This window comes from Triplophysa rosa, linkage group LG25 (assembly GCF_024868665.1).
Source record: "Triplophysa rosa linkage group LG25, Trosa_1v2, whole genome shotgun sequence".
Classification (NCBI taxonomy): Eukaryota; Metazoa; Chordata; class Actinopteri; order Cypriniformes; family Nemacheilidae; genus Triplophysa; species Triplophysa rosa.
In genome coordinates, this window is record NC_079914.1 from 3653361 (window position 1) to 3673512 (window position 20152).

The 20152-nt window shown below is 41.0% G+C and overlaps 2 protein-coding genes across 5 annotated transcripts; one reads left to right on the forward strand and one right to left on the reverse strand.

Annotated features, from left to right (window-relative positions):
* Positions 1 to 2348: 2348 nt before the first annotated feature.
* LOC130548761 (uncharacterized) lies at positions 2349 to 19804 on the reverse strand. Of its 4 annotated transcripts, XR_008962082.1 has the most exons (5): positions 19749 to 19804; positions 19532 to 19652; positions 18709 to 18769; positions 16526 to 17880; positions 2349 to 2593 (listed from the first exon to the last, which is right to left on the reverse strand). XR_008962082.1 is itself a non-coding variant. In XM_057325769.1 (3 exons), exon 3 carries the CDS (start codon positions 17868 to 17870, stop codon positions 17079 to 17081), a length of 792 nt encoding a protein of 263 aa, XP_057181752.1. In that variant the 5' UTR covers positions 17871 to 17880; positions 18709 to 18769; positions 19749 to 19804; the 3' UTR covers positions 16333 to 17078. The 4 variants fall into 4 exon arrangements, 1 of the variants encoding a protein (XP_057181752.1); XR_008962083.1 differs by lacking the exon at positions 2349 to 2593 and having other exon boundaries at positions 16333 to 17578; XR_008962081.1 differs by lacking the exon at positions 2349 to 2593 and having other exon boundaries at positions 16333 to 17880.
* On the forward strand, positions 6459 to 16205 carry LOC130548762 (NACHT, LRR and PYD domains-containing protein 3-like). Its single transcript, XM_057325770.1, has 7 exons — positions 6459 to 7820; positions 9147 to 9263; positions 9794 to 11848; positions 12644 to 12817; positions 13056 to 13229; positions 14575 to 14621; positions 15413 to 16205. The coding sequence occupies exons 2-7, from the start codon at positions 9163 to 9165 to the stop codon at positions 15931 to 15933; spliced, it is 3072 nt and encodes a 1023-aa protein (XP_057181753.1). The 5' UTR covers positions 6459 to 7820; positions 9147 to 9162; the 3' UTR covers positions 15934 to 16205.
* Positions 19805 to 20152: the final 348 nt, after the last annotated feature.

A 20152-nucleotide genomic window follows, 5' to 3' on the forward strand; every position in this document is an offset into this window, starting at 1 on the left:
GGACTGTAGGTGCGAGACGTGAAGGTATTTTCAGAAGTTGGCCTACATTCTCCTCAAATTAATAATATGGTAAGATGCAAAAATATAAACGGGAAATCAACCAAATAAACTTAAGAGTTGGGGTCTAAAATGGGTGGAAAACGCATTTATCATTTTAAAGCCCCAGAGAGCTCAAACATGCATTTAAAATCTGCAAAGGGTGTGGTTGAGTGCCATCACAGGTGCGCTTGACGTATGTAGCTCTTCCTTCATCAGGTGCACTGAGCTGCTAAACCAGTTTCCGCTAGCGGAAAAAAGTCATCCCGTTAGTCACTTGTGGGGTCGTGTTGTCAGTTTAACGCGTTACTGTCGAGGAATAAGATGAACATTCAAGTATTTTTGTGTCTCTGCGCTCTAACTGGTGAGTAATAGCCTCAGTGTTTGATTTGTTGAGTATTTAGGTTTTCACTATTACAGTTAGGCCTACTGTAGCTTTGATGGTTAATGGATTTATTGCGGAGTCATGGCGTTTGGGGCCAGAAGCGCTCAAAACGTCTTCAGTTATATAGCTTACTGTACATCGATACTGAAATGAAAATACATTGATAGAAATATCAGCAAGTCGATGTTTAATTCTCTTCTATTTCTTTTGCTATTTTAATGTGTCATAACTGTTCATTGAGTGTTTTAGTTGTGGGGAGAGCGGGTCACAAAGTAAAGCGGGGGAAACTGTAAAGTTCACGGATATTTTTCATATATATGCAGGGTCGACCCTAGCTGTGTTGTGCTTTCAAACCTTTTCTCTCAGTGCAGCGTGAATTTGTTAAAGTTTTGATGTGTGTTCTTGGAGATATTGGACAAAGAGCGTTTTGGCAGCATGAAAGTAAATTTCGGTAATGTGTTTTGTAATAATCATTTCGTTGTGTAAGTCACCAAATTCAAACTTATATTATGTTAATCACTGTTTTGTTGCATGTCACATAGCACCATATTGAAACATGTCAGCCACTTCGAACTTAACGGCTTCGAAAAATGTTTACAGAGAGGGTTTAGTAAATGCATGCAAGACAATGAGATAAAAACAATGTAAATTCCATTAATCGAAATCATAACTGAAATTACAATATTAGCGAGGGTTATTGACAATTATGATTTATTTATTTATTTTAATTGTGCGGCATTTTCTCATATACATTGAGGGAAATTATTTGATCCACTGCTGATTTTGTAAGTTTGCCTGCTTACAAAGAAATGAAGGGTCTATAAAATGGAAAAAAATGTTATATAAAGGTTATAAATTGATTTGTATTTCAGTCAGCAGGGGATCAAATAATGATTTCCCTCACTGTATCTATCCATAGACTATGATGTAGGCTACACGTTACGTAAAGAAAGCTTATGTCAAAGCTTAAACTGAGTAGTGAACTATGACAACAATAACATTTTTTTACGATATCATGCTATGTAGTTCATCGTGTTTAATTTAAATNATTTATGATTTGCCCATGCATGAGATGTCAGGAAAACAAGATGAAAATGAGAATCAGGACACAGAACACATGGGCAGGTCCAGTCGGCAGTACAGGATCAGGGTTCTCAGGGGTTGAGAAGCACAGAGGGCTGTTGGGTGGTGGTGAGAGAAGGGGAGGGGCTGGGGGGGTGATGCGGTCCCAGGATGGTTCAGGCAACCAGGGCACATCAAGGCACAGGACATAAACCACCAGAGAAATAAACAGGGGAGGTAATGACAGGATCATTACTGGACAGGAAAACAATAATAAGACAATTAGCCTAATAAGATAACAGGAGGGTGAAGTTTAGAAAACCAACTCTAAGAAGCTTCGTTGTATACTTTCACTAACCAACGAATATCACAAAACATTGAGCATACAAACGCAGTAGCCTAATAAAAACCCAATTGGACAAACTTTTAAACAGTTGTAATATGCAACAATTTGTTATGTCATGTTATATGAGCTCATTTAGGTCACACAAAAATGTAGTAAAACCTTTTCCCACATTTTATTAAGCTTGAGCTAAATGAAGCCACACCTCTACATACCTCTCAATCATCTGGAGCAAAAATTCAGGGTAAAAACAGATTCATCCATGTTAATTGGAGTTTCTTTTGAATCCTTTTGTTCACTTCTTTGTAACTCAGTGTCCTATGAGGAACTTCCTGTGCTCACATTTAAGAAAATAATTCAAACTAAATGGACCTGGCAACCCTAATCCCCGATTTACATCTGTTTGTTCACTACTGTAGGTGTGGTCAGGAAATTGTGGGACAGTCTCAAAATCTCCATATTCAACTGCAGCTCATAGATAACAAATGAAAGATCACATTCAAATATACACACAAGTACACATACACAGAAGCTTTCACATTACCTTCATTTTATTTTAACTTGATTCTTTTACAATCCATTTTTCGTTTGTGATTTACTGCACAACAGTTTTTATATATCACAAGGACATCAGGGGACTGAGGTGAATTCAACTTCTCTTTAGGATCTGAAGTCATAAACAAGTATAGCAACAGTAGCCACACCCACCAGAGCCGAGATGACTAATCGAATTACAGCTTTAGTAAAATCACATGAGTAAACCAGATCTGAGGAGACAAAAAGCATACAGACATACAATATTAATGATGGGGACAACACTTGTTGTACTCTGTACTCTGTTTTGAATAATTATGCCATTCACAAGTATTTGAAATGCACAGTTGTAGTTTTATACATTTTGGTTACAACCTTGTAACAAAGCTCAATAAAACAGAAGGAAGGAGGTGGGAACCGGCGAACATTTAACAATAAACTTTAATCAAAAATAAACAAACAATAATACGGAAGTAAAAGGCCGGCAGCCCCTCACGGACGACTGCCGGCCACACGAACATAAACAAAACTTAACATTTCCGGACCCGGTCCTCTCTCGTCGGCAGTCCCGTCGCTCGGCCTCTTATGCTCCCGAGCTCCCCCGTGAGGCATGCGGGACCGGTGCGCGTACAACTGATACTCATTATCACTCACGCCATCGGCCCCGCCTTCCTGCCCCATGGCTCTCGTCCCGCCTTCCTCGCTACATACCTCCATCGCCCCTCACAGGCCGGGGGGTACCACCGCGCCTGTGCTTACTCCCCCCTGGGGGTCCCCCTCTTGAGAGCTCCAGTGCCTGGGGGTACGCACCGACAAGACGAGAGAGGGGAGAGAGGTAAAAAAAAATAGTCCGGTTCTCTGACACGCTGTCGTTCTGTCCTCAGCCCAGCCGGGAGGCTCTTCCTCGCGGTGCTATGCGGTGGTGCGGTACGCTCTGGGGCGACCCGATCCTCCTCCGTCTCCTGGCGGCCGGCGATGGCTTCCCCCCGAGGGCAGCCGGCAGCGAGTTTTCCGTTCCCTGCTCTTCCCCTTTTTCCCGGTGGACAGCAGCAGGCTCCGGCCCACGGCAAACAGCCCGAACTCCTCCGCTCCCTTCTCTACGGCCGCCATCCCACCTCGGCCCAGGAGCACGGCAGCGAGGTCTTCGTCCCCCGTCGAGCTCTCTCTCTCCGGCACCACCGCTTCGGGCAGCCACTAGCGGACGTCCTTCGTCTGCGCTGCACGAACTCCCTAGCACCGCGAGGCCGCTCGGCGGCGAGGGCTCTTCGACAGCATGTCCCTCCTTCCTCCCGGGTTTCGGCACCAATGTAACAAAGCTCAATAAAACGGAAGGAAGGAGGCGGGAACCGGCAAACATTCAAACACTTTAATCAAAAATAAATAAACAATAGACATCAGTAAAAACAGGCCGGCAGCCCCTGATGGACGACTGCCAGCCACACGAACATAAACAAAACTTAACATTTCCGGGCCCGGTCCTCTCTCGTCGGCAGTCCCGTCGCTCGTCCTCTTATGCTCCCGAGCTCCCCCGTGAGACATGCGGGACCGGTGCGCGTACAGCTGATACTCATTATCCCTCATGCCATCGGCCCCGCCTTCCTGCCCCACGGCTTTCGTCCCGCCTTCCTCGCTACAGGCATATTAGTACAGAGTCCTCCCTTTCGGTCTGTCCCTGTCCCCACGAGTCTTCACGAAGATCGTGGAAGCCGCCCTCACTCCCCTCAGGGAGGGAGGTGTGTGGGTACTAAACTATCTCGACAACTGGCTCATTTGACACACTCGCGAGATCTGTTATGTACTGTACACACAGGGACCTAGTGCTTCGGCACCTAGATCGATTTGGACCACAGGTCAACCGAGAAAAGAGCAAGCTCTCCCCTGTGCAGAGCATACTCTTTCTTGGTATGGAACTCAACTCTGTCTCCATTACAGCGCGACTGACTACAGAAAGTGCTCAGTCAGTGTTGAACTGCCTGGAATATTTCAAGCAGTCAGCGGTCCCCCTGAAACAAATTCAGAGGCTCCTGGGCACATGGCATCCTCGGCGGAGGTGATACCCCTCGGGTTGATGCACATGAGACCGCTCCAACACTGGCTACAGAGTCGAGTTCCCTGGAGAGCGTGGCACACCGGCAGCAGGCGGATGGTGATTACGCCTCTCTGCCGACGCACCCTAACCCCTTGGTCTTCAATGACCTTTCTACGGACGGGTGTCCCTCTCGGGCAGGTCACGAGGCTCGTCGTGGTGACGACAGACGCCTCCCTGCCGGGTTGGGGTGCCATGTGCAACGGGCATGCAGAGGTCTGGCCTGGGATGCCATAACGTGCCCTTACCCTGGGAAAGCCGCGCTCCGTACCCTCTTACCACCTTGATGCGGTCCTGGAGCCCCTCGGAGATGCCGCTCTTTCTCTCCTCATGATGAAGACGGCTCTCCGGATGGCGCTCAAGAGGGTAGTGGACCTACATGCATTCTCCGTGTCCACAGATTGCCTAGAACTCGGGCCCGGTGATTCTCACGCTATCCTGAGACCCCGGCCCGGCTACGTGCCCAAAGTTCCCACCACTCCCCCCAGACACCAGGTGGTGAACTTACAGGCGCTCCCTACCGGGGAGGAAGACCCAACCCCATCCGTGTTGTGTCCAGTAAGCGCATTACGCCTCTGCTTGGACCGCACGCAGAGCCGCAGGAGCTCTGAGCAGCTCTTTGTCTGTTTTGGAGATCAGCAGGGAGGGCTGTCTCAAACAGAGATTGGCGCACTGGATCATGGACACCGTCACTACGGCGTACCAGTCATAAGTTTGCCCGCGCCCACTGGGTGAGAGCTCTCTCCACACTGAGTATAGCCTCCTTGTGGGCACTGGCTCGAGGCGCCTCTCTGGCAGACATCTGCAGAGCTGCGGGTTGGGCTACACCCATCACCTTCGCGAGGTCTTACAGCCTCCGCGTAAAACCGGTTTCAGCTCGAGTCTTGCAGGCATCAGGCAAGACCGGCGGCCGGTAGGGTGTACTCCTATGACAGTACCTTCCCCCCCTTTCTTCTAGGGGGGTCAGCATACTAAACTAGCCTCCCTTCTTCCCCCACTGGGTGAAGAACAGGCACTCCATCCATCACTAAGCAAGCACCTCCTGCGGGCGGGCTGGGCAGAGCAGCCCTGCCCCTTAGGCCGGGTACAACTGAGTTATCCACAACATAGCTCTAAACGGACCTAGTGCTACCGGACGTTGTCCTCATGATTGGTTCCCACCTTGGTAACCCATGACCTTCCCTAGGTGGACCTCCACCTTGTGGTTAACTCCTTCAGTCCGCACTTTCTTCCCATGAGTTCTCCCCTAACGGTGAGACCATGTTGGTATCTCTACTAAACTCCTCCCTGTGGTAGGAAGTGGTCTCTGTAGCACATTCCCCATTTGAGGAAGTAGCGCTTACCCAGTGGCCTTACGGTACTGGGCGGCTTCTCGCTGTTAGAGAAACAAGGCCGCCGCCTGTGAGGCCGAAGGCAGGGTCCTTCCCACCTTTCAAGAAAGCTCTGGGACCCCCTACCTACCCACTAGTAGGTTACAATTTCGCGGTAGCGCTCATGGCTTACACGCCCAGGCCAGTCACCGTCGCGTCGCCAGAGATTGTGACAGGGCACAGTGTTTTGGCATTTTCCATAGGAACCCCATTTGTCGGCTCGACACAACGTCGAGAGACCGACAGAAAGGGAACGTCTTGGTTACGGATGTAACCTCAGTTCCCTGATGGAGGGAACGAGACGTTGTGTCTTTCTTGCCACTGTCACGGATGGTGAGGAAGAACCCAATTGCAGGCAGGCAGAGGTGAAGGGGACTCCGTCCCGATCCTGCCACACGACTAGAAATTCAGAAACAAGAGGGCAGGACCGTGACAACCACAACACGTGCTGCCCACTGCAGCAGTCGTGAGAGGTCTCAGGCTCCTCAGAACAAAGGTGAATTAATGAGGCACGCCGTCTCCCTTTTTTAAATTTCATTGGCCTTTTCTAAGAAGTCGGAAGCGAATGGTTCTCAGGGACGAACCCCATCTGTCGGCTCGACACAACGTCTCGTTCCCTCCATCAGGGACATCAGTCACAACGTTGCATTATTGTCAATGTGAGTTACTGTCAGTGTATCAGACAGTTGAAGTGTATAATTTCAAACAGACTTTGAAATAGTTCACTGATATTTACATGCATGTGCCCACCATGCATTGTTTTCCTATAGAAATTAAAATGCCTGTCATAACTTGCAGCTACAGTATATTGACTTTTGCCATTTGTTGTCAGTACAACCTCTCATGCCTGTTTCACACATAGGCCTATTTCCAAAGTCGTGTTAAAGTGGTGATGGGTAAAGCATTCACACTGCACAAGAATGTGGTGCAATGGTCATTTTCGCCTATATTTGTGGTGCTGTAAGTTCAAGCACAATGTTTGAGGTAACGATGAGGACTGATATAATAATGTATTTAAAGTAAAGTCACTGTACTTTTCCCAGGATAAAACATAAAATGCTAAATAAACTTGTAAATTTAAAGTCTGAGTAAACCAATGTTAATTATGTGTTACACCATAGAAAAACGTGTTATTAACCACCCAACCAAATGTAAATGGCAAGTAATTAAAATAAGTTATCAAAATCTTGCAGCATAATAGAGGTTTTGTTAATAAAATAATTTTACAGGCCGATGCCCTGAATGTGAAAAAGGTCAAAACAGAAAATGCAATTCCAAAATCTGCATCACATTTAAGATAATTACTTATAACTTCATTTAAACACTGCTATCTTCTGGACTGTCAAATTGACGGATAAAAGTTTATTTTATGTGATTTAAATGCTATTTTAGGACATTCATAGATCTGATTCTCGAATTTAATTGGTCAAACAGAGTGAATATTATAGTTCATCTTGAGAAATGTTATATTCATATTATATGATCAGTGTATATGATACAGTTTTACCAGAAACATATAAATATGTGCATTTTAGATATGTTTTACTTGAACATTTTAAACACTTCAGTTTAATTAATTTGATCAGAATTAAAAGCAGGAAATAAAAGTTCTCGGTGTCTCGGTACGTTCGTTTCTGAGTGAACACTGACATCTACTGGTTCAATCCAGTTTTGCTCGTCTCTGATATGAGGAGATCAAGCACGAGCTACCAATCACAGTCGTTTGATGTCGTGACGTGAGTTCGACCTTCTGTGGAGCTGCGCAGATCAATCAAAGTGCAACATCAAAATACCGCGAGAGGATTCTAAAGCATACGAAGCAGTCTGTTCTCGCGTGACGTTGATGTCATACATTTATCAGTCTGCGCTGCGCCGCATAGGAAGTCTTATAAACACACCTTTTATTTGATTCCGCCCAGTGATAGTTGTACTGTATAAACCGAAACCAGTTTCGATTGGTACTTGACAAAAGGCGCCATTTCAGACTTTGAACGTAGGTAAAAGGTAAGTCCGCTAATGCCATTCTCATAACTTTTATCATTTTGATGTTGTTGCATAAGTGTCACGACATTGTGTCAGAGATGTGAGTTACATTAATTAATCAAAGTCGACAGAGTTTAATGCTAGGTTTGGGGTCAAGTACACATATTACGTTCTTAAAGAAGATATTACATTTGTATAAGGAAATGTTCACTACAATTGCACAATGCATACAGTTGTGAGAAATATTATTCCTTATGGGTAACGTTATTAATTACGTTTTCTCGACGCTCAAAGTCAGCATTTCCTAAACTATATTCAGAGACCAAACGTCATCAACACATGATCAATGCGCCGCTGGATCCTTTAGGGAACTTAACTCGGTTTTGAGAATCTGCGGTGTACCAGTAAAGTTACAGTATATTACTTGTCCCTGGTAATATTTCTGTACCTCTGTTTCAGTTGATCTATAATTTGTCGAGGAATCATTCATGTGTGTGAGTCATCAATCGGTTCGCGGTTCAGTCTGAATCATTGTGGCAGCTTGAAAGTGACTTTACAGCAGTTTCTCCCACCAGACGTCAATCAAATAACGTTAGTTTATAACACACAGAGAACAGATCGCTGAATAAAATGAAACATTAAAACACAAATATGTAATGCAAATACGATTACATCAACTTTCCCAGATTGCACAGGTGCGTCTGTAAACTGCTAAAGATCTGGAGGTCTGGGAAACATCTGCTGTGTAAAAACATCTGCTAAACATCTTAGAAAGGGCAGTTTTACATCCATTCTAAATCATAGACATCTTCGAGATGATAGACGTCTCAGAGGCATATTGCAGATGAACAAACTAATGTATTGCAGATGTAAATGCAGACATCATGTATGTGTGCTATCAGGGTTCACACCTGCAGCGTGCAAATGAATGTACATATCTGTTAAAAATGTGAATGTGAAACATGTAAAAAAAATCATTAGTCATAGACAAGTATCATAATAAACGGTGGAAACATAACCCAAAGTAATTTTATTGTCTGAATGAACTTTTAGATGCTTGGATCAAACATCTGAGTTCTTTATTTCACTCTAAAAAAGTTGGGTTATTTTCAACCCAGCTTTGGGTCAAAATATGGACAAACCCAAGTGTTGAGTTAAATTAACCCATGTTTATAAATGTTTATATTTGACCCAACAAAGGGTTAAAACAACCCAGCATAGGATAATTTATAATCCAACTGTTGGGTTTGTCCATTTTTGACCCAATGCTGGGTTGAAATGACCGAAAGCAGCCTTTACGACTGTAAACATAAATAACAAAATTATTGTAGTTTATTAAATTATCAGCAGGAGTGAGAAAAAGATGGCAACATCCCCAGAACCCAGTTGTGTGTCTATGAAGAGTAACAACTCCATGATTCAGTCAATCAGTTTCAGTGATGGAGGAGTGACCTCTGAACCCAGGTGATCTCTTATTGATACACACGCACTTTTACTGTCGTGATTCTGTTTGGCTGTATATTTAGAATATCTCTTGGTTTTCTTGCTGTTTGTTTGCCTTTAGTTGAACTGGAGTGATATTGCAATCCGTGAAATTAAAAGTAATGTTTTAAATAATACAAACAGTCACTCTGTGCTGCTGTAAGGTTTTACGATTGTTTTATCACGAAAGGAGATACGTATTTAATTACAAAACAAATAGAACACATAATTGCAATAGAACAAGATTACAATATAGCTACAAAAACATGTTTTTTTGTAACACCGTGTCTACACCGGATGTGATGCGACAACAGACAATAGAACGCATTAGAACCCATTATAATTAAATGATTTTGTCCACACCGGACGTGGCGCGATGCACCGTTGTAGACACGGTGTAAGTCACCAACACAACATTTTCCTAGTAAATTTCATTCATTGTCTAATCACATGAGAAACATGTACAATTACCTTGGTTATCTTTTTATTTCTCTTTCTGATTATTTTTGCAGTGTGGATAAGTCCGTTTTGCTTCATCCTCAGTGTAAATGTGAACTGTGTGAGCAAAGTTTGAGAGATCCAGTCTCTATCACCTGCGGACACACTTTTTGTAGTCTATGCATCAGCAGCTATTGGGACAAGTCACATCAGTCAGAAAACTTCAGCTGTCCTCAGTGCAGAAAGAGATTTAAAACCCGTCCTGTTCCCCAGCCACACAAGGTCATGGCAGCACCCGGTTCTGCTGGATTGGCAGCGAATGATGTCTTGCAAAGAGTCAAAGACAAACACAAAACCAGCATGAAGAACAAGTATGAGAGTCTGTTTGAGGGAATCAAGCTACGAGAGAATCAAACCCTCCTGAACAGGATTTACACACAGCTGTACATCATAGAGGGAGAGAGTGATGGAGTGAATGAAGATCATGAGGTTTTACACATGGAGAAGAAAAACAGAACACAAGACACTCAGATTTTCTGTAATGACATCTTTAAACTGCAACTAGAATGTGAGGAAAACATAAAAGAGAGGACAGATAAAATCAAGAGTGCTCTTACAAAAGGAATCGCTGGAATTGGAAAAACAGTCTCTGTGCAGAAGTTCTTTCTGGATTGGGCTGAGGGAACAGCCAATCGGGATGTAGATTTCATGTTCGTGCTTCCGTTTCGAGAGCTGAACTTGATTAAAGATGACCGGTACAGTCTTCACAAACTTCTGCTGGACTTTCATCCTGAACTTCAAGATCTGGACTCAAAGATTTATGACGAGTGTAAAGTTGTGTTCATCTTTGATGGTCTGGATGAAAGCAGAATTGAGCTGAAGTTTGCAGACAGTGAGAAAGTTTTAGACGCAACTGAGACTTCATCATTGAGTGTGTTGATGTCAAACCTGATCAAAGGAGATCTGCTTCCCTCTGCTCACATCTGGATCACCTCCAGACCTGCAGCAACCAATCAGATCCCCTCTGAATACATCACGCGTGTGACGGAAATCCAGGGATTCAATGATGCTCAGAAGGAGGAATATTTTAGGAAGAGAATCAGCGATGAGCATCAAGCCGACAGAATCATCTCGCATGTTAAAAACGCGAGAAGTCTTCACATCATGTGTCACATACCAGTCTTCTGTTGGATCTCATCCACGGTGCTTCAAAACATCCTGAATCAAGATCACAGCGCAGACATCCCAAAAACTCTGACTGAAATGTACATCCACTTCCTGCTGATTCAGATCAACATGAGGAATCAGAAGTATGAGGAGAAAGATGAGAGAGATCCAGATGTCCTCCTGAAGTCACACAGAGAAGTGCTTGTGAAACTGTCTGAACTGGCTTTCAAACAGCTGATGAAGGGTAACGTGATGTTTTATGAGGAAGACCTAAAAGAGTGCGGCATAGACCTCACTGAGGCCTCTGTGTATTCTGGGATCTGCACCGAGATCTTTAAGGAGGAATCTGTGATTCATCAGAGGAGGGTTTACTGCTTCGTTCATCTGAGCTTTCAGGAGTTCTTCGCTGCTTGCTTTGTGTTTTTATCTTATTTACACAAAAACTGTTACGTTCTGAAAATGTTTCTCAGAGGAACGTACAAAAGCAGGTGTAAGAATGTTCCTCTTAATGTGTTTCTGAATGGAGCAGTAAAGAAAGCTTCAAACTATAAAAACGGACATTTGGATCTTTTCCTACGTTTCCTCTTGGGCATCTCGCTGGAGTCCAATCAGAGACTTTTACAGGGTTTCTTGACACACATGGAAGAAAGCTCAAAGAGTCTTGAGAACGTGATCCAGAACCTTAAACAGGTTCAAAAAAACAACATCAGCCCGGAGAGATGGATGAATCTCTCTCAATGCTTGCTTGAAATGAAGGACAATTCGGTTTCGGAAGAAATTCAGATTTTTTTACAATCTGACAGAAATAAAAACCTGTCTCTTACACAGTGTTCGACTTTGGCAAATATGATCCAGTTATTAGAGAAGGGGCTGAAGGAGTTGGACCTTACAACGTTTATCATTAAATCAAGGGATGGCCGCGAGAGGCTGGTGCCAGCGGTGTGGAACTGCAGAAAAGCTGTGTGAGTGTTGAAGGCTGAAATATAATCATTAAGTTCCTTTTAATTTGACAGATTCTTGATGGAGTTCAGTACAGATATGAGAGGAATAAGTCGTAGGCTGATACTTCTATCTTTTTAGACGTTGTATAAGGATGCACCAATGTGTGAAATTTGGCCGTTAACGATAACTGATAATTCTTTAATGTTGGAAGCTGATAACCGATATATTGGCCGATATACAGTATCTTTATTAATATACATTTTTCAGAGCCTGAAACAAAAGGCAAAAAGAGGACAACTGCTTATATTTTTAAAACATTGACTACAGAAAACAAGCTGAAACATGTACCAAGCCTAATTTACACTAGTTAAAGATTCTTTAACTTTTAAACTTTTCTAGTATAATGTTTATTTAGTTATAGATGTTCTTCCAGTGCAACCCGAAAAAGTGTTCTCAATAGCCACAAGTGGTCACAAGACAGAAATAATTCAGACATTTGGAATTTATCGGCTTTAATATATCTGCCTGATTTTATTATCGGGTTGATAGCGATAACAATAGAAAAGAACCATTAATAGGCCGGCCGATACCGATTTGGTCGATAATATATCGTGCATCCCTAACGTTGTAGAGTTACTGTGTTATGCTCTCTTTGTTCTCATATTGATGTATTTCTGTCATGAATGTGACTAAAACAGATGAAATTATTTTCTAAATCACTATATTAGGATTTTTGTCAATTTGCTAGAAAATAGCATAGCATACTGGCACTAGTATCTGGGTCTGTTTAAAACGTTATTTTGTGTTCTGTTCAGATTGGCGAGCTGTAACCTCACTAACAAGAGTTGTGAAATGTTGACATCAGCTCTACAATCCTCAAACTCTCCTCTGAGAGAGCTGGACCTGAGTGACAATGATCTGCAGGATTCAGGAGTGAAGCTCATCTCTGATGGACTGAAGAGCTCAAACTGTCAACTAGAGATACTGAGGTATTCATTTATGTCAATAAACTGATCTTTGTAACGTATCAGCAAATGGCATATGGAGATGTGAGTTTAAGAAGTATGTTTATGTGACACTGAACTTGTGTCTGAAATGCACTGCATGACTAGCACATGTGATACACTTGACTTAAATACTACAACTGCCATCTATATGTTAAGAATATACTGCATCTCGAACAAGTTTACTGTTTAATGTGATAATGAATGTTTTATGTTTTTGTAGATTATCTGGCTGTATGGTGACAGAGGAAGGCTGTGGTTATCTGGCTTCAGCTCTGACTTCAAACCCGTCCCATCTGAGAGAGTTGGACCTGAGCTACAATCACCCGGGACCCTCAGGAGTTCAGCTGCTGTCCCATAAACTGAACGATCCGAAGTGCACACTGGGCAAACTCAAGTATGAATTCTGAATCACGGCAATAAGTAATAATGTCCTATGTGTTTGTGTGATTCTTATTATATTCCCTCATCATTATTTTGAAAATGAAATATACATCAGTGTTTAATGTTTCTGTGAGAATTATGAGAAAATACGTATAAACATTCATGACTAACTGAGTGTTCCCACCAAACGCTTCATTCGCGAGTGAAATTGACTTCAGAACAGACGCGAATTCGCGTCATGGGAGGGGCTTCTGACAGGCGGCTCCAGTCTCGTGTATATATATAGCTCAAGTTGAGTAAAGATCGTTTATTACAACTTACCAGATTGTCCGACCTCCTCACTCACTTTCTTCCAAGCAAGATCCTTTTTATTATTGTTTCGATAAAAGTAAGATGTATCGTACAACTCCGGGTATCCACATACAGCAAAGATGATTTTGTCCTCCATTGTTGTTTCGGATTTCTGCCTCTGCTCGCTACGTCATAATAACGTCACTACTAGAGCAAGCTCCTGATTGGTTAACGCGGCGCAAATTTTTGCCAAAGTTCAGATTTTTCAACTCGCGCGAATCACGCGTTATTATTATTTAACATGTAAATCACTCGCGCTTAACGCTTCATTCGCGTTTGGTGGGAACACAGCTTAAGGATGAGGCCAAACAACATAATGCTCATTAGGTTTTATATATAAATGTGTTTTATATAATGCATGGACTCCACAGTGTCTTATTTGTGTGTACTAAGGGATGTCTACACAACAGTTTAAAAAACATTTAATGTGTTTGGTTGTGCATTCAAATTATAGCTGCGTTGCAGGGGTCTAAAAACACAAACCTTTTCAAACGGGTTACAAAATTCTAGTTTTTTTATGTAAAAGCTGACATCATACGCATGCATATGTTCAGTCTCTAGACATGTACGATAATATGTACAGTATGTGTGCTGGCATGCGATGTTTCTTCACAAAATGGCATTGCCAAGTACTGACCTGGCATGTGTAAAACAGCGTTTTAGTCATTTATTGGATCTTTGTGAATGATGATTGTTTGGACAGCATTGTTATCTGTATGTGAAACTTTTCAGAAGGACAAAGGTGAAACTTTACATTTTGTTGTCATGTAAACGTACTATACAATTCTAGAAGGGTTTAGGAACAGGGCAATTCGGGACAAGATTTAAAAATATAGGTAATGACATTCAAAAAGGGTAAATGCTGTGTTTTACCTTTTGTGTGGGGAAAAAGGGGCATCTCCTGTTAACCTTTGTTAAATCTAATGGATGTCAATCAGCTTTTTGAGCTCTACAGGTTTATCCCATGTAGAATGTGATCTACTTTATTTTTTTTCGGTGTTTTTTAGTGTGGATTATGGGGGAAAGATCAGGATTACACCAGGACCACAAAAATGTAAGTATACACATAAACAAGAGCTGAGTGGTATGTCACTGTATCGTGTGATGGTAGAAATGAAATCAAAATGAAAGCTTTTTCCTTTTATTAAAAATATGTTAGCCTTAAAGGACCAGTGTGTAATTTTTTGGAAGATCCATTGACAGAAATGCAATATAATATCCATAACTTCATAGTTGTATAAAGACCTTACATAATGAAGCGTTATGTTTTTATTACCTTCGAATGAGCTATTTCTATCTACATAGTCCTCTTGCATGGAATTCATTATGTTGTTCCTACAGAAGCCCTAAACAGACAAAGTGCTCTACAGAGCGCATTTCGCAAATATGTTATCTCCTTCTACAAAAACGTGGAGCCATTAGTTGCAATTTGCAACCTTGCTCCTTTAAGGAATAAAGTAATATGCTAAAGCGCTGACAAAATTCGCATTTAGACGATATAAGGATTCAAAATGGACAGTCTTGCACTTGCACTCAAAAAAATCTAGAAATTTTATGACATCTTTCTATACTTAAATCTTGTCCAATCAAATGCTCTTTAGAATCCGAAGCGTTCTGCCCCCTTGAAAGTCAACAACAAAGTTATTAATAAAAATAACAGTAAAACTCTTCCTCCATGATTAGAACAGTGTTCACTTACTTTTTTCTACAAATGTATAAACCATTTTTTTCTTGAAGTTTAAGCAAACATGTTATTACTCACTAGTGTGTTGTTGAGTAATATTTTGGTAATACTACCTACTCCTATAATACAGTTGTACAGTGAATGTTTTCTCTTGTGTCTAGATGTCTGTCATCTCACTCTGGATCCTAACACAGCTCATGCGTATCTCGTAGTGTCTGAGGACAACAGATCAGTAAAATATGTGAGAGTGGATCAGCAGTACCCTGATAATCCAGAGAGATTTGATATAAATGCTCAACAAGTGCTGTGTAGAGAGAGTCTGTCTGGACGCTGTTACTGGGAGGTTGAATGGAGCGGAGAAGCCGATATATCAGTCACTTACAAGGGAATCGACCGGAAAGGAGAGAGTGACAGTGTGTTTGGACGCAATGCAGAGTCGTGGAGTCTAACCTGTTCTTGTGACGGATTTACTGTCTATCACAATAAAGAGAGAACACCTGTCCGTTCAGACTCCAGGAACAGAGTAGGAGTGTATCTGAACTGGCCCGCTGGTACTTTGTCCTTTTACAGCATCTCTGACATGCACACACTGAAACACTTACACACATTTAACACAACATTCACTGAACCTCTCTATGCTGGAATTGGTCTTTATTTTCTCACCTCAGCATCACTGTGTTAAACGTTTGTCCTACCAAATATGTACAGTTACAGATCTAGAGTACAGCAAGTTAAATGGAATTGTTTAACACATACTGTATCAACACTAATGTAAATATGCAATTGTTTTTACAGTTAAAGTGATTTTAAGACGAACAACATGAATTGTTAAACATGCAATCAACCAAATTATATACAAACAAATGTATAATTGGATATAATGTATATTTTACACATACTGTCAGTGGCAGTCTGTTAATTGTAAATAATTAAATAAATTGGTACAGTATATCATTGATGTGGGACTGAAACCCGTCTCTCCACGTTTCATTATTATTATTTTTTTCACAAATCATGATTATTTGCTCACCCTTCTCTATGGGTTTTAGCCACCAGGGGGCGATCAAATTGCTTTGGCTCCACTGCAAGATATGTGTGGCATGCTTGGTTTTAACCAATAAAAAGCTACAGCTAATAAGCCCTAACTAATTGTTAGTCAGTAAAACTAGCCCTGCGTCCGAAATCGCCTACTTCCATACTTTATAAATTAAGGATGAGTCATGAATAGTATGTCTGAAACCTCAATATGCAAAAAATGGTTATAACAGAAATACCTGGATGGTCTACTGCAGTGGTTCTCAAACTGGGGGCTGTGGCCCCTCGGGGGTCCCCAAGACGGACACTATTTTCATAAAATATAGAAATTTATCATAGATTTAATGCAATCAAACATCAGAAAAATAAGACCACCAACCAAAAGAATTGATGTTCCAGCATTGTATAACTAAATATGTTTTTGGATCATAAGTCTTTATTTTGGGGGGCCGCAAAGCGATGCACTCTACACAAAGGGGGCCTTACAACGAAAACGTTAGAGACTGCTCTACTGCTTCCGCCGAGATTTGTGAATGTGTGATGGACAGCCGAGTATAGGTCAAATTTCAAAGTAATTTGAATAAAAAATAGCGGAAAACTTTAAGGCGGATGTCCGTTTTCAAATGTAAGCACCGATAAATGAATTTCTTGTGACTAAATTATGTTTTTGTCATTGCCAATGTACAGGTTGTTATAAATAGGTCAAAGAGAACACGGGTCATGACAATAAAACGATTGTCGGACACATCTTAGGTCTTATTTTAGCATCTATTCACCTGGCCTCAGAATGACTTAAAGTATGGCACAATTTCTCCAACAAGTCATCTGCAGGTCCTCAAAATCTCCTTCCATGGGTATGAATATGTCAGGGTTTTTTTTAGAAATTGGAGGATGTTCTTTGTCAACAGTATCATCTGGTTCTGAAGAGAGATTGGCTGAAAGATCCACAGTAACATTTGAAGTTGGGATGGTCTGAGGTGTGAGACTGCTTGGTGGAGTAGTCAGAGGTTGATTGTGAACATTAACGGGGTGTTCTGGAAAGAGACTAGCTGAAAAATCCACAGCAACATCCAAAGAAGATGCCTGAACAGATCCCTGAAACTTCTCCAAATCCATTCTCCTGATGAACATGAGCAGGCCTTTGGAAATCCGGAAAGTGGTGTCTGGATCATAGTTTGAATTGTCGATGTGTTGAGTCACATAAACTCTTTCAATATACTCGTCATCGTCCACGCTGACAATGATCCGGTCTGTATTGCTGTCGTCGTCGTCATTATAGGCAGAACAGTCTTCTGAGACATATGAAGGAAGTTGATGAGCTCCTGGTGAATTTAGATTGCCAATCACATAGTATGGGATATCTACATCTGGTAGAAGTCTATCACCATACTGATCATATCTGTTTTTAAAAAGGTGAAAACCAAAACATCCCTCGTCCGGGTCATATTTAGAGCGGATTTCATTATTGTTTTCAAAATAAATGCACTCATTGGCAAACCAGTACAAGAGTTTAAGACCATGTCTGGGCCTAGGTCGACCAAACCCAGAGCGTCTCAGATGGGCTATTTCATTAATTGTTTCCATTGTCTTTTACCTGAGGAGGAGAGATGAATATCGATGATATAAATAAGCATGCAAGATAACCTAATGTTATAGACTTTGTGAAAATGTGACAGTACGACGTTGTGTTCTCTGTCTCCAAATGTAACTTAAACTGTAAAACACTACAGCCTGTGAGACAGTGGTCATTCAACATCAAATAAATATGATGTCCTCCTGAATGATCTGAATCTATTGTGATTTGGCCGTTCAGACATGAATCAAATACCAAATCTCAAACCACTTATGTTAGTAAAGACACAGCCAGCAGTAAGAAACGCTAATTTACAACACCAACTTTAAGCACGTATAGTCTGTTCCTTCCCATTTCCTTGAATGAGTTAAACCAACTATATACAGTTTTAATTTGAAAACAGATAAAAGGAGACTTATACTACTATTAAGTGTTTACACCTACACTGTATGTATTTAAATACGATTTAAAAATGTATTTGAAATTCTAGATAGAAAACAGAGTTGGCAAAGAGAAAGTATCTAAATTGTCACCGCAAAAGTATTTTGTAATTGGAAAAAGAACTGGGAAACTAAATCACTCAGGTGAAAGTTGTTTTCTATTCTAAATACAAACATACTGTATACTTTAGAAATGATATTATTTATTGTGGTTCAAACAGTGTTTTCACATCACAGGTTTGCATTAGTTGCTTTTGCACAAGTCGTGTATTCATTCATGTGGCCTCTCATCTTTTTTGTTTGTGACATCTCGTTTTTCTTTCGTTTGATTTATTTACCATTTCACATATAGATATTTTTAAAGCAAAGTAATTCATGTGATTAGAAAAAGGAGGAAAGGAGATCATACCTTTGTTTGGCAACCATCAAATAAATGTTGGAGTTTCTTGGAAGTTGCTCTTTGGTTCTAGCTGTAGACAAAGAAAACTTGACGATCAACTTACTGCTGAAACAGAAACTTCACCAGAAAATATTCTGGATGTGTATGGTGTAAGGTTACAAGGGTGTATACATACAGTAAATGTATGTATTGCATAGCGCTTAAAAGTAAGTCATTTTGACAGGTCTAGTTTAATGCTACACATAGATTAAATATAAACATTATGGGGCGGTTTCCCGGACAAGGATTATCTTAAATCAGGACTAGGCCTTAGTTAAATTAGGATATGTAAATCAATTTTACAAACAACATTACAGGCTTGCATCTTGAGACAAAACAATCGCACTTATATATTTTAAGTTATGTCAGTGCAAGTTGTTTTCGATCAAGACACCTCTAACATTTAAGTTAGTCTAGGACTAGGCTTAAGCCCTGTCCGGGAAACCGCCCCTATATAACTGTTTCTATGTTTTGTGATTAAAAGAGAGCAGCATATTAGCTGGGAAAGCGAAACTAAATCCCTCTTACATAACACCAGCCTTACAATGCTCTTAAACAAAGTAGAGGTAAAGTATTTTTGCATAACATCATCTCCTAAGTACACACATGCACACAGGGTTTATCCCAGTATTTTTTGTTAAATTGTCCCTATAGTACATGGTGCACTGACATACATAAAACATCAGAACAAACATAGTAGTTTCATAAAAAAAAAACAAAAAAAACACAGGGATAAAAACAAAAGATAAAGAACAACAACAGCATTAAATAATAAAGATTGAATTACTTTCACCTTTTGCCGGAAGTGACTTTTTTGTTGCTTTGTGTATAATATTCCTGAATCCTTTTCACAGCCTCTCATCTAAACGTATTAATGTAGCTTATTTGTATAATTTCATCTACGATTTCACTATCTGTTGCAAAATACAATAAAAAACAGACATTGAATCAACAAAAATTGTAAAGGAGATCAAAACCTTTTTTGACAACACTGTTAAAGTTGCACTTACCTTTCTTGCGAGTTGTCTGTTTCTAGCTGCAGAAACACAAAACAGGCTTAACAAACTTAACCAGGAAAACGGAAGCAGATGCCAGTGTGGGTGTGGTGTTTCTATGGAGAGTTCAATTCAGGCTTTTACAATTGGGTATGAGTGTCATGTTCATGTTCAAACACAGTGAAGCACACAGCCATACAAATCAATATATTTCAATGGTAACCTATATTAATTTGACATTCTGTTTCATGTTTTTTCATTACTACAGTATTACCAACTGTCATGGTATGACTGTGTATATAAAGCGCACGATGAAAGAGTAGAATTCCAAAAGTCTTTTAATAAATACACAGGGAGAAATCACAGGAGCATCCAAAACACAACCAAACGAAAGTCATACAGTTCTTATATTTAATCTA

Excerpts from the sequence above, each read along its gene's own strand:
- LOC130548762 (XM_057325770.1), top strand. The coding sequence starts at position 9,163 with ATGGCAACATCCCCAGAACCCAGTTGTGTGTCTATGAAGAGTAACAAC. Across the intron at positions 13,230-14,574 it reads TGCACACTGGGCAAACTCAA|TGTGGATTATGGGGGAAAGA; the intron begins GTATGAATTCTG and ends GGTGTTTTTTAG. Across the intron at positions 14,622-15,412 it reads TACACCAGGACCACAAAAAT|ATGTCTGTCATCTCACTCTG; the intron begins GTAAGTATACAC and ends TCTTGTGTCTAG.
- LOC130548761 (XM_057325769.1), bottom strand. The coding sequence starts at position 17,870 with ATGGAAACAATTAATGAAATAGCCCATCTGAGACGCTCTGGGTTTGGT.